We start from the raw sequence: 14,653 nt of genomic DNA on the forward strand, positions 1-14,653 counted from the left end.
GAGAAATGTCCCTATAGTCCAGATGGCCTCTTTTAACATGTTGATTTAGGCTCAAGTTTCATTTATTTATTTTTTATTTTATCATCGGATTGTATTTTAATGAATCACTAAGTTATAATAGGTGAAAAACACAGGTAAATTTTTTTTTTAAATTGTGCTAAATTAATAAGATTTAAAAAAATTTTCAGACTTTTATATTGATTATTTAAAATTAATATATATTTTTACTAAACAATTGTATTTTTTTTCTTAATTTTTATCATTTATTTTGCAAATATACAAACTATAAAATTTAATTCATGCTGTAAATATTTTATCTTTAATTGTATAAATGTTTATTTAAATTATTTATGCCAAATATTATGAAGATATGACCAACATTTCTTATGTCTGAAATTAATGATAAAGTTATTATTTTTTTAGAATGAAATATCAAATTATAATAACTAAAAAAACATTGGCAATTAATCATAAAAATAAATTTTTTAAACTTATTTTTTTTCAAATAAAACTACATTGTTAAAATGATTTTTTTTCAAAAAAAATTGTAACAAATACCATACCTATATTTATAAAGAGATCTAATTTTAAACATATATATATATATATATATATATATATATATATATATATATATATATATATATATGTATATATAAAATAACTTCATTGAGTTATAATTTGTTTTTATCAAACTAACGTTTTTCTCATATGTTAAAATTATAAGATGTAATTAGACATTGTTGATCAAAACTAATTGGTTACAAATAAGATATAACTAATTGACAAAAATAATTGGTCTTTTTGGTATGGCTAGAAAGTTTTTTTGCTATTTTGGTGTTGTTTTAAAATTTGAAGAAGCCATAAATGTTTAACTCTAGAATACATGTTGGATTCCCTTGTCAATCTTTATTTAGTGTCAAAGCCTACAAATAAATTATCAATGATATAATAAAATCCTTTATGAACATCAAAAGTTTTAACAAAAAGTTGATAATAATTTTACCCCATGTATCGCTTTACAAACATAACAACATTTTTAAAGGGATTCCCAAAATGTATTATAGAGTGATTGATAAGCTTAGAGCCAAACTCTCTTGTTCCTCAAATTAGGTTAAATCCCTTCAATCACGATGACTTTGAAAAACTCTAAAGTCATCCTCCTATGTTGATAATCATTCAAACCCTTAAATGGTAGTAGTAAACAAATCAATATGTACTTCAAAACCAAATCTCAAGATCAAGACGGAGAAACCCAAATCGACCAAATTCAAATGACAACAACCTAATTGAAAATGAACCCATATGTTACACGGTTGCAAACAAAAAAAAAACATATAAAATAATAAAATCATAATATTTAAATAGTAAAGAGTAAAAGTGTGACATCCCCAATTTCACAGACAGAAAAGACCGATTTGTTTATGCTTTGTTTTTAAAATCAGAGTAATCTTTTAAAGAAAATGGTTGCGGAATTTGTTCCCAAAAAAAGATATGATAATATCTTATCAAAACATTTCTCAAAGAGAATGTATTTTCATTTAATAATAAAACATCGGGATGTCATGTTCCGATACAGACATATAAGCATAAACAGAACTTACATTTAATTACACTAATGATTTATATCTCCTTTAAATCTCTCTGTGAAATATGTCTTCGTATCGATACATGTGATACCAAGAAAACTGAGTGGGTCAGGCTTGGGAATCTGGTGAGCATATAGGGTTTTCATCCAATAATGTTATATCATATATTTATAAATATAGAACATTCAAACTTGTACATTTTCACCATATAAAGGCAACTCTTATCCCACCCCATCGATCCTCACAACGACACAATTTAAACTCTCGTATCTAAAATTTTCCTCTTTACCTGATCCCTACTCACGGATCTAAAACTAACCTTTTCACCCGATCCATACTCACGGATCTAAAATTAACCTTTTCCCCTGATCCATACTCACGGATCTAAAACTACCTGATCCATACTCACGAATCTAAAACTAACCTCCTGATCTGATCCATACTCCCGGATCAATAATTGTACCCATTCCATACTCCCGGAATAGGGACAATTAACTATACCCTAATCCTGATCTGATCCATACTCCCAGATCTATAACTATGCCCAATCCATACTCCCGGACTAGGGACAATTAACTTAGTCTTAATCCATACTCCCGGACTAATAACAAGTTTTATCTCTTTACCTGATCCATACTCCCAGATCTAAAACTAACCTCTTGGTCTAATCCATACTCACGGATCTAAAACTAGTCTCTTGATCTGATTCCTACTCACGGATCTAAACTAATCTCTTGATCTGATCCATACTCACGAATCTCATCTACCCATGTCCTACCCAACATATTTGTAGTTACAAAATACATATACAGTTTAACTCATTAAAACCTATATAGTTCATGTATTCCACCAACATCTCAAATAAACAATAATATATAAACACATAGCATGTCTTTCATAGCAAATACTTAATATTTATGTGTTAGAAGAAAGTGACCACACACTCACTTGATCAGAAGATGATCGGACAACACTACGGCTTGCAATGGTAGTATTCTTCGGTGAAACCGGGATCACTTCACACATCGGGTTTCTCGTGGGCAGAGCTTCGACTCGAAAACTCTTTTCTTCTCGGGATCTTCGGGCTTCGGGACTTGCTTCGGGTCTCGGGGTGATACCGGGGCTTCGGGGGGTTAAAATTGCACGTAAAACGATGTAATATGGGAGAGAGATGAAAGAATGAGCAACCAAACTCGGCTGGCCCTTCAAATCTATTTATATGGCAAAATCTGCCCTTGCCACGTCGTGGCACCTTTTTCCACGTCGTGGGCTTGGTCGTCACTGCATGCGTCATCTCAAGTTGCATCTGGGGGACTCCCGAAGGTGTCAGAAGACTTGCCACGTCGTGGTATCTGACAGTTTTGGGGTTTCGCGCCCCGAACTTCAGAAATTCATAACTTTCGCATACGAACTTCGTTTTCGACGTTCTTTATATCGACGCGTAGGTGAGATTATGCTCTACAACTCTCGTTGAGACTCCATTAGCTAATGTATTTCATGTATATCTCACTGATGGATTTAAAAAACCTCGCGGATCACTAAGGCCGACTTTCGTCCCTGCTCGACAGGTAGATCTTGCAGTCAAGCTCCCTTCTGAGCGAGGGATTTCTATTTTGTAGACTATGGTTAATGGATATCTTTAGATCATGATTCTTTGCCAATAAATCAGAATTACCGTCGAAACGACATCTTTATTGGTTTTATTGGTTCTACTTCCTATTTTTTTATGAAGAGAATGAATATTTTTATCGAAGTTTGACTTTATTTTTAATATATTATAAATATATTACTTATATATTATCTTTAGTAGGCCGGGACAGGAAAACTCCGTTCGAAATTCATAACTCCTTCATCTGAACTCCGTTTTCGTCTGTCTTTTTATCGTTGGACTACTATCGAAGACATCTTCGACTCTCGTTTAGATCACTAAGGATAGATATATATATCTACCTTAAATTCACTATTTACGTCGCGCTGGGTCGTGTCGGTACTGTCGCGGAACTTCGACAGGTCATAACTTCTTCGTTATAACTCGGATTTTGGCGTTCTTTATATGCACGGAAACTTTGTGACATATACTACAACTTGGTTAAGATTAATCCTTCTAAATAATCTTCCATCAAAAAGTCATTTTTGATGCTTATCGTCTCTAAATTGACTAGCCCGGATCTACGGGCGTTACAAAAAGTGAAATAAAACATAGGCAAAGCCTTATATCTTATATATAAGCCATGTAATCTGTTTTCTTTTAAAACAAAAGATGTGGACAATATCTTTTGCTAACCTGCATTGCTTAGCATTGTTTAGAGGTAAATCAAATCCATTGCCGACTCTACTCGCCGAGTCCACCCATGGACTCGCCGAGTTCCCCTTCCAATTTTACTCTTTTAGCCCTTCAACTATACTCTTTTCTATTCCGGGATGTTACAGTAAAAGATGTTTGAAGCTTTTTTTTTCCGTGTGTGAACTCATCTTCTAACCAGTCTTCATTTGACTTTTCGTTGTCTGACAAAGTTTTGTCATGCAATCTTCCAAACTCATATAAATTTTATTCTTCCACCATATTCACTGCCATAGTTTCTTCTACTGGACACTCTTCAACATTATCAGATACAATGTTTTCAACATTGTATGGTACAATCTTGTCAACCGCTTCTGTCTGTTCGACCCATCCCTCAAAAGCCTCCAAATACAAATGCACAATCTCCTTTGTTTCAGACATTACATTTTTGAGTTGATGAACATCTGATTCATCTACAATATTCATAACATACCCATGATCCGGGTGTTGAAATGACAATGATATATTACTATTGAACGTATTAGCCTTACTTTTATCCAAATCAAACAATTTTCGACGGTCAAAATTAGGCGGAAGCAGTAAACCTAAGTTATTAAACTTTGGTCTAATGTAGGTGTTAATTCCATTACTCGTCTGTCAAAAACCCCCCGTACATAAAATAACAAAACTCATATTTTCTTTGAAAAAAAATTCAACACTAAAACCGATTGAATATTGCAGATAGATAAAAAAAATGAACAAAATCATTTATATCACAAAAAACCGTCGCTAATACCTTGTAACCACCCATTCCACAAAGATGTTAAGGCCTTCGCGGAGCCCTTATAACGACCTCTGCGGAGGTATTAATCAATGTTCTAAATGGCGTGAGGCGTGGCGTGGCGGCAAGGCCAAACCTCAAGCTTAACGAGCCATGACGTTTTTCAATGCATGATGTAAGACGGCGATTTTGTATTAATTTAAAATTATATTACCACATAAATATAAATTTATATTAAATATAACTACTTTTTAGAAGTGATAGATCAATAACTAATAACAAAAAGTTAACAGAAACCACAATACTTGTATATCTAATTAGAAAAGACATAACAAATAGCAAAAAGTCGTGTCTCAAACGAAAAAACACGCGCCATAAACACGACATAACGCGCCATATCAAGCCTTGTCACCCGCCACGCCTAACAACAACGTTATGAGACTTTTCGTAACAACGAAACCACATCTCATACCATAACGCACCTTTTAGAACACTGGTATTAATGAATATTCAAAACAATCACTCCACGAAGATTTATGTCTCCTCGGAAGTATCTATGCAGACAAAGATTTTAAGACTAAAAACATATAGCATTTGTAGTTCCGCGGAGAATTCGTCATTCGACGAAGCCCCACAGAGAGTCTTCTGCAAAATGTATATTTATAGCCAAAAATGTTAAAAAGACTAAATTTTGAAATACCAAAAAAAAAAAATATATATCTATTTTGTAACTTAAATTTGACGGCGTTCTTAGCGGCAGTGTACGGTTACAGTCACGCGGGGGAAGAGACAAGAGAACATCAACAGCCAATCACTAGCATCTCTGTACTTTCTGTACTTCATTTTCATTACACCTAAACGATGGCCACCAATCCCCTGATTTCACCTTTCGCCACCGTTTCATCCGGCGACAACCACCTCTTCGCCGCCATCGACCTCGGAACCAACTCCTTCAAACTCCGCATTGTCCGAGCTGACCCCACCACTGGCCGTTTTCTCACCCTCCAACGACTCAAAGAGCCAGTTGTTCTCGTCTCCGGCGGCAACAACAACACCGCCATATCATCCTCAGCCCAGGCCCGCGCCATCGAATCTCTTCGAAAATTCCAAAACATCATCCACTCACTTAACGTCCCTCCCTCCCACCTCCGCCTCGTCGCCACCTCCGCCATCCGCGAATCCTCCAACCAATCTGAATTCCTTCAACTCATCCACGAAACTCTAGGGTTACAAATCGACGTGGTATCGGGATACGAAGAAGCCCGCCTTACCTACCTTGGTGTCCTACAATTTCATCCGATTTACAATCACACAGTTCTTACTATCGACATAGGAGGGGGGTCGACTGAATTTGTGATCGGATTTAAAGGCGATATCAAATTTGGGATTTCACTGAAACTAGGGCACGTAACTTTGACCCAAAGGTTTGTAAGAAACAACGCAACCGACGCCATGAGAGAGCACATTAGGGCTGTCGTTAAAGAATCAGGGCTAATCGAAAACGTTCTCCAACAAAAGATTGATATCGCCGTTGGATCCTCTGGTTCCATTCGAATGATCGAGAAGGCAATATTTCTGGGTTACAGTAATGATCTGGTGAATGAGATTGGTTTACTCGAAGGGTATAGAAGGGATTGGAAGTTTACCAGGGAAGAACTGAGGGTTCTTGTTGACAAGCTCTGTGAAGAAGAAAGTGGAGTTGAAGGAGGAAAGGTGTACAATCGGAAAGGGTTCTTCAAGACAAGATCAGCATTTATCGTGGCTGCTGTAATTTTGCTGGAAGAGATCTTTGAGTTGCTTGAGATTAAAGACATGGAAGTTTCTGGTTATGCATTAGGAGAAGGTGTTATTGCTGAGAAATTAGCAGAGTTCTTTGATGGATTTGATTTGAATGCAAATGCAAGGTGGAGATCAATCTTGAGGCTTGCATCAAGATTCAACAATAAGAAAAGAATGACTTCTGCTGCATCATGTGCTTCAATTGCACAGGTATTGTTAAAACTGAAAGTATGTTTGCTGTTTCTAAAATATAATATATTAGTAGGAGTAATTGGTTTTACAGGGAATTTTTAGAGGTTTAAGGAAGTGGAGTGAGATTGATGATCTACAAAAACAAGTTGTTTTATTGGATGACAAGGATCTTGAATATCTTGAAGCTGCTTGTTTGCTTCATAATATCGGTTTAATCACTGGGAAAAAAGGCTACCATAAACGCTCATACCATATAATCATGGTATGCATTATTTCATTTATTCATGATTTATAGCTAATGTATAGATAGCTTTAATGGTTGAATTGATTGTGTATGTCAACAGAATGGAGAGCATCTTCATGGATACAACACTGAAGAGGTTAAGGTACACACTTTCTGCATTCTTATTTCATTTCATATTCATTAATAAAATGATAAATTTTTTTATAATCTGACCTCGGATTTGCATTATCTTCAGTTAATTGCATTGCTTGCAAGGCATCATAGAAAGAAATTCCTGAAACCTGATCATGATTCTCTAAGTGAATTCACACGAGAGGTACTCTATTTTTATTTAAAAGAAGGGCTAAATGCAAGAAATAACAAATTAATTTGATTAAAATTTACTTTTATTGCAAATTTGTTGTACAGATGAAGCAGAAGTTGAGAGTTCTTTGTACAATCATCCGTTTGTCTGCAGCTCTAAAGCAATTCCAGTCTTTGAGCTTTCAAGATGTTGAGCTTTCACATTCTCATGAAGGCTTTAAGTTGGTAAATAATCATCAATGATTTTTTTTTTATATTTATTTATTTCTAGAAAAATTTAAATCTGTTTATTTATGATAGGTGGTGAGGGACACTAGCGGCTCTCCGCCAGCAAATGGTGGTGAGTTGATACCTGCAGCCACTGATGTGGAGGTGGAACTAAGAAAAGAATTGGAATACTTTGAAGAGGTAAAAAATCTTTTTTAATAAATGTGGAAGAAAATATGATTTTTAATTTCATTCCTTCTCAGGTAATTGAGCAAAAGTTGTCAGTTGTAGTTCTATCTTGATGCTTTGCTTCCAAAAGGAACATTTCTATTTCCATCAGGTTTTGTTCAACAACTTTACAAGTATCAAATATACTGAGTAACTAACTCCAGCTGACAAATTACGTTTTTGCCCTTTGGTTCACTATTGATCAGATATGTGGGGTACAGTTGATAACTTCTGAAGTAGGACTTGTCCTCTGTAAGGTAAGTTAGCTGTTTCTGTTGTGCTTAATGGATTTAATGTCTTGACTGAATATAATAGAAGGGCAAAATGGTCATTTGGTTGCATTCATACCAAAAGTGACTGTGTTTTTCAATCAATTTTCAGCTATAGATTCTGGAATCAGTTGTGGAGTGTGACATGTGCATCTTTTGTATAGATTAGGACACCAATATACTTGTCTTGATTTTTAGTATTTTGTATATATTACCACAGTGCCCTTGATTTTGTATTTTTATTACATTCATATGTTATAAAAACCATCTGTTGACCCTTTATTTTGCAAACATAACATTTTTTAAAATTTCAAAATGCTAAGTTGTAATCAGAAAAAAAAAAGTGTATAACTTGAAGTTTGTTGATATTTGATACCCCACTCAGGCTATTGTTTTTACTGCTCTTGTTTCACATACGTATATGTTTTGGTCCTTAATGCAATGTGTGGTTGTTAGTGAAATCTGGTCATTTTTTTTGTTATTTATTGTAAAAGTATTAAAAAAGGTGGTTATATTTGTTAATTTCTTTAATAAATATTAATTATTTTTACCATATAGGAATTGATAAAATAATGAAAATATTGTTGATTAGTAGCCAAGTTTGGCAATTGAGTGGTCAAGTTTGACAATTGTTTTACCTTAGAAAAGGTATAATCACTTTATTTCCACTTATACTCTGTTTTGTGAAACTGAGTAGATTTCTACTTATTCAGCTATTGGATTAGTGGCGGATATGACAAATTGACATAACCAAATTGTGGAAGACGTAACAACAAATTTATAACATCTTCACTAAATAATAATCGATTTTAGTTTTGTTTCAATGTGTGAAAATGACAAAACATTAAATAGACAAGCAATAATTTAATAACCGATTTCGTAAGTTTTCTATCCCTTCAGTTTTTAACTACCGACTCCATTTTTATAGCAGCATTGGCAATAACTATATCCGTTGTCCTTTCGACTAACTTGATTTCTTTGCACATGGTCGTTCTAGATGACATGCAATTCAACGGCGTGCCGACTCTACCTCCCAACTACATGACTCCGCCAAGGGCAGCACTGAATTCCGCGGATGAACAGGCTACCCAAGCCGTTGAGCCCACATCTCTCTTCTCGACCATTGACTAATTTTACTTTTGTTTCAATTTTCTTTTTTCTTTTTACCAACTATAAATCACACTCGACCATTTAAAAAATTATACATTCTCTTTAATTCCATTCTAACTATCTCCGATTGTCCAACTCATTTCAAATAGATTATAGTAGTGACAAATAAAAAAAACAGTTCAAATCAAAGACGCAAGACACAACCAGCACAACGAAATCGAAAGTGGCTATAAGATTTGCCGTATTCCATTCCAGAAACTCAAATCCAAAATTATCCCCATTATCCACCATATCAATTCCCAATATAGACGACTACCAATGCAATTATAACCAATTTCGGTTATCTCAGGATAATGTAGGTTTTAATCCATTCCCCTACGATCCATAATCCATTCCCGAAACCCAATTCCAATATTCCACTCCCGAAGCATCGCAATTTTGTGGTGCTTAAAACAAAGAATTTGAAGAATCAAGTGACAAAACCCTTCTCATCCCTAAAACTCAAAACGAAGAATCAAGCAACGAACCCCAAGACCTTACGAAATTATGCCAACGGTTAGAAATCTAGAAATTAGTCTGAAAATGGAAGAAGTGGCATTGGTGAAGGATTATGTTGACTTTCAGGATACAACGATTATGGAAATCAACAAAGCTTTGAGCTTTTTTGAGCAAGTTCTAGAACACTTCAAACATCAACGTGAAAGGGTGGGGTGGGGGGTCGAATCGTTTCTATGCAACAATTGAACTCAAGATGGAAAGATTTATAGGAAAAAGTTAACAATTTCAATTACATCTTAAACGAAAAGGTGAATAGTCATGCAGGCGGAAGATCAGAGCTCAACATTTTAAAGTCAACACAAAGTGAGTATCACAGACTCTTTAAAATGAAAGCTCTTTCACACGAGGAGGCATGTGATATATTAAAATTCCACCAAAAATGGTTATGCACCAAAGTATACAATGAGAATCCCCCTCCATCCAGATGGACCAAAATATCCGACTCTAACACATACGCAGCCTCTTCCAATGAATAATTTCCATCTGATTTCAACACATAGGCTGAAGCGACTCCTTTAGAAAACACTGCAATGGATGCAATACAAAGGGAAAAAAGTGGCATCCACATCATTATAACCTCCTGAAATAGCAGATATCGTTACCAACATCATTAACCTCCATCACATGATCTTTCATAGTTCCGGATGCCTTCAAATATGAATTTTGTAGTTCCGTATGAACTACGTATAGTCATGATCGTTCCAGACCAACACTCTAGTAGCGAAGACTATTGGAAATAATGTATATGGTTACAATAAGTTGGTAATATTACTATTTTTGGCAATGTCTTTTTGGGTTACATGCAAGAGAAAATCTTAACATTATTTGACAAGAGAGACAATTAAGAGTTCGTTTGTTGATTTACTAGTCATTCATACATTAATAGATACATGTAAATCATTAAGGTTTTAAATTAAAAGGTAGTTGCTTTGTGACCAAACAACCACTTTATGGAAACCCTAATACCGCCCTTATATATAGGAATACCGAAACCTTCCTTAGAATCCCCTTTTGGATGACCTAGCCATTTTTCCTATCTCTCACCTCCCCTTCTTCGGTTTCTTGTCCAACAACCAAGATCCTATAAACCTTAGTTGTTAGGGTTTGTGTTCAAGGTGTTCACAAGGTAAAAGGATGAGTGCCAAGGTACAAGATCTTTGTCTTGGGTGCGACTGTGAAAAAAGAACTCTGGTTTGGTTTCTTTACATCCTCTTTCCATCAAGAACAAGAAGATTCCAAATGCTTCAAAGGTATGTTTGATTTAATCTTTGCTCTATGTAGTTTTAGCAGAAAATTATTTTTAGATATGTGATCCCAGTGGTTGGGATTTGGTTTTGTATTATTGCTTCTGCATGTATGTGTGTGTTTTAGACCACAAATTACATCGGTGGTATCAGAGCCACTGGTTCATATTTTTTTGAAATAGGATAATCAATTTGATTTGTATTAACCGATTTGCATGGTTGTGGATTTATTAGATCAATCCATTAGTCTTTAAAAAGTGTTTTAATCAACAATTTTCCTGCAAAAATAAAACGTGATCGTTTTCATAAAAACCTTAATCAGATGCACGACACGTCCCTCTAAGGTAGGTTGTGCGTTGTCACGGTGCAAGGACTCAAATTACTTTGGGTTAACAATTAAACCATGGTTAATTAGAATGTTTCTTTTCATGCAAATCAAAAGGTTTTTACAAAATGTTGATTATTCCATTTTATTTTTATATTTTGTATGACATGGTTGTTTAGATGATCTCTTACATGTGAGGTTATAAAAATAACTGCATTTGTACTTGCTTTCAATCTTATGGTTATTGGCTTAGCTCATGATATAAAGATCGTAATCCAAGTTCAATTTAATTGTTATTTTTTAATTGTATGTGTTTTGGTAAAAAAAAAAATGTTAAACCAATTTCATAACAAAATTAGTAAGTGTGGTGTGATGTTATAATAAAATATTTAAGTTTAAAGAGCTTAATGAAACGTCCCAAAACTCAGAACCAAATTTTTTTTTGTTTTTATATTAAATAGATCATCAACCAAAAATGTTTGTCAAAACCATTAAAGTATTCAGAATATATCAATAAACATCCCAAAAATACATCAAAGTCAATAAGCGGAAAATCATGGTGATTGCAATGCAATCATCCCTAGCTCTCCCCATAGAACCGGAAGCACCTAAAACATAAAACAGAAAACCGTAAGCACAAAGCTTAGTGAGTTCCCCAAAATATTGCATACCATACATATATGTCAGCTCGAGCCTGTACTGGGTCTATTTCACCCCCGAGTCTATTTTAACTCATGTGTTAGCATAAGGATGTAGCAGGTCTATTTTACCTCCGAGTCTATTTCAACTCACATGTCAACACAAGGCTGTATCAGGTCTATTTCACCCCATATATATATATATATATATATATATATATATATATATAGTAAACATGCACATAAACATACAACACATAACAAAGACTACAAGCACATACAATCCCTAGTGTCCTACAGTATAACGGGCAAACTCACCTTGCAAAGCAACTCAAAAGTCAACACATACTCAAAATCCCACAACAGGTGATATGTGCCACATAGATAATCATACGAGAGAAAACCTTAATCTACCGATTAGGACATTAATAGCTAAACAAAATCCACAAATCAAAAGTCAACCCTCAGGGTCAACGGCCAAAGTCAACAATCAATGTTGACTCTAGTTGACCGCCACAACGTGGTCTTCCTTGGCCACTTTGTGGTGCGCATACTACCAAACAGTCGGGAAAATCCCCGTCACCACGCCGTGGTGACCTAGGACCACGCCTTGGTTGACGAGGTTCCAATAACTTAATGCATTAAGCTATTTTCTTCTATTCCAAGAGCTCTAAAGCTCGGATCTAGTTCAAAATGTGATCTAGAAGAATAAAGTTTCTAACTTTATCCATTAGGACTACCCAAAAGGTCCAAAACCCAAATCTCTAAGTCCCAAAAGGCTTAATAATGTGAGAACTTAATCAATAAGTACTTATTCCACAAAACCTGAAGTCCATCCATTCTAGAAGTGACTATAGCACCAAAAATAACTTAAAAGTTTGTGTTTTATAGATATGCAAGTCCAATGCATGTCTTGAACCCATTTTAAGTCAAAATGAGGGTTTTATGACCTAAATCTCATGCACGGATAGAAAACCCAACCAAACTCCAGATCCATGGCACAAATTACCCAAAATGTCCCAGAGATTCATAAAGTTGCAAACTTTATGAGCTATGATCATCTCAACAAACAAGAACAATAAGTTAATGGGACAAAAATCAAGATCTAGCAACCTAGCATGATAAAAATCAAGTCTTGGACACTTACAAGGGTCCAAAAGAGTGCTAGGGTGAAGAATGGAGATTTGCTTGCTTGATCTTTGCTTCCTTCTTCTTCCTTTTTTCTTCTTTAGCTTCAAGGAACACAAAACTAGCTCAATAATTGAGGAAAGTGATTAGGGTTTTCTTTAGGGATTGAGGAGGATGATGGAGGCTGAGGATGAGAAAACCCTAGCCTCCTCATTCATTTAAATAGGGAGCAAACCCAGAAAAATAGGGTTTACATGACAGCCGCCCACCACGTCGTGACCAATACTGCCACATTATGGTGACCTGAATGAACACACGACCCTTTTCGCCTCACCACATCATGGTGGTACCTCCACCACGTCGTGGCAATCCCCAAAATGACAATTTTAATTATGAATAACATAGCTCAAGATCGGTACATTAAAATTCTCCCCCACTTGAATTAGACTTCTTCCTCGAAGTCTGCTACCTCATATAGCTCGGGGTAATGCTATCTCATCTCATCCTCCGACTTCCACGTATATTCCACACCCTTTTTTGCCACCACTACACCTTCACGAGATCTACAACATTGCTTCATAGGGTCTTCGTCCTCCTGTCAAGGATTGTCACCAGTCTCTCTATATAATTCAGGAGACCATCCACCTGAATGTCTTCCAATGGAACCACTGCGGAATCATCTACCAAACACTTCCACAGCTGAGAGACATGAAAAGTGCGATGGATTTGATTGAGCTCCTCTAGCAGATCCAAACGATATGCAACCCTGCTCACCCGGGCTAACACCCTGAAAAGACCAATACACATGGGGTCTAACTTACCCCGCTTCCCGAATCGGATGAAACCTTTCCAAGGTGACACATGTTGGGTTTTATGTACTATAACACTCCTATGATGCACATACAACCCTAATACTTTGGATATAAGTTTTCTCTAGTTATACATGCAACAAAATCTTATCCAAAGCATGAAACCTATCTAGCATACAAATTTGGTACATGAATCATAAAACTAGTTAGAAGAATACCTCTTATTTGTAGCTTGTAGCTATTAGCCTTTCAAGAGCTTAGCACCTCAAGTGTGATGCTTCAAACAAGTCACAAACACCATGAACGAATGGAGGACTGTGAGAGAGAGGCTAGAACCACCAAAATCGGCTAGGGTTCTCTTAGAACCCTTGGGGTAGTGAATTTGGAGCTAAGGGATTACTTTTATAGTGTGGAATTCCTAGGGTTTCAACTTGTAAACCCTAATTCATTCCTTAGGCCTTTAATCCAATAATCCATATGACAAGTCTTATGGACTAACACTTCATGGAATCTCACATATGATAAGTTGTGGGCCTATGGGGCAAGCCAGACTTATACTGTGGGATTAGGGGTAATCCAGTTTGTTAGTTGTGGACCCATTGCATGTTGTTATTATATTTGTGCTATTTATTTGTGTATTGGTATTTTGGGGAACTCACTAATCTTTGGGCTTATAGTTTTGGATTATGTTTCAGATACCTCAGAGGATCACAGGAAGGCGAAGGTGTGATGGTGCACCTCCTCATGTTTTGTTTCATGATTTTGGGATTACTCTGATATTGAACTTGTTTTGGAAAACTATTTGTAACAATGATGATTTTTGGGTTGTTTTAAAAGTTTAAAATTTTCAGGAATTTTATGGATGTAACATGGAATCTCTTCCAGAACCTGGAAATAAACCGAACATCCCTATCAGAGACCATAGAAACAGGCACCCCATGCCGTGCCACCACTTCCCGAATGTAGAC

General features: G+C 35.6%; 1 protein-coding gene across 2 annotated transcripts; it reads left to right on the forward strand.

The window, feature by feature from the left end:
- Positions 1–5,391: 5,391 nt before the first annotated feature.
- Positions 5,392–9,034, forward strand: LOC145062367 (Ppx-GppA phosphatase). 2 transcript variants are annotated; one of them, XM_079009981.1, is made up of 9 exons: positions 5,392–6,640; positions 6,714–6,884; positions 6,967–7,008; positions 7,102–7,182; positions 7,275–7,394; positions 7,470–7,577; positions 7,640–7,716; positions 7,811–7,861; positions 8,871–9,034. In XM_079009981.1, exons 1-7 carry the CDS (start codon positions 5,513–5,515, stop codon positions 7,676–7,678), a joined length of 1,689 nt encoding a protein of 562 aa, XP_078866107.1. In that variant the 5' UTR covers positions 5,392–5,512; the 3' UTR covers positions 7,679–7,716; positions 7,811–7,861; positions 8,871–9,034. The 2 variants fall into 2 exon arrangements, with proteins under 2 accessions (XP_078866107.1, XP_078866106.1); XM_079009980.1 differs by lacking the exon at positions 8,871–9,034 and adding an exon at positions 7,986–8,155 and having other exon boundaries at positions 5,393–6,640.
- Positions 9,035–14,653: the final 5,619 nt, after the last annotated feature.

Source organism: Lactuca serriola, chromosome 7, assembly GCF_051521515.1.
Source record: "Lactuca serriola cultivar US96UC23 chromosome 7, Lser_US96UC23_V15, whole genome shotgun sequence".
In the NCBI taxonomy this organism is placed as follows: domain Eukaryota; kingdom Viridiplantae; phylum Streptophyta; class Magnoliopsida; order Asterales; family Asteraceae; genus Lactuca; species Lactuca serriola.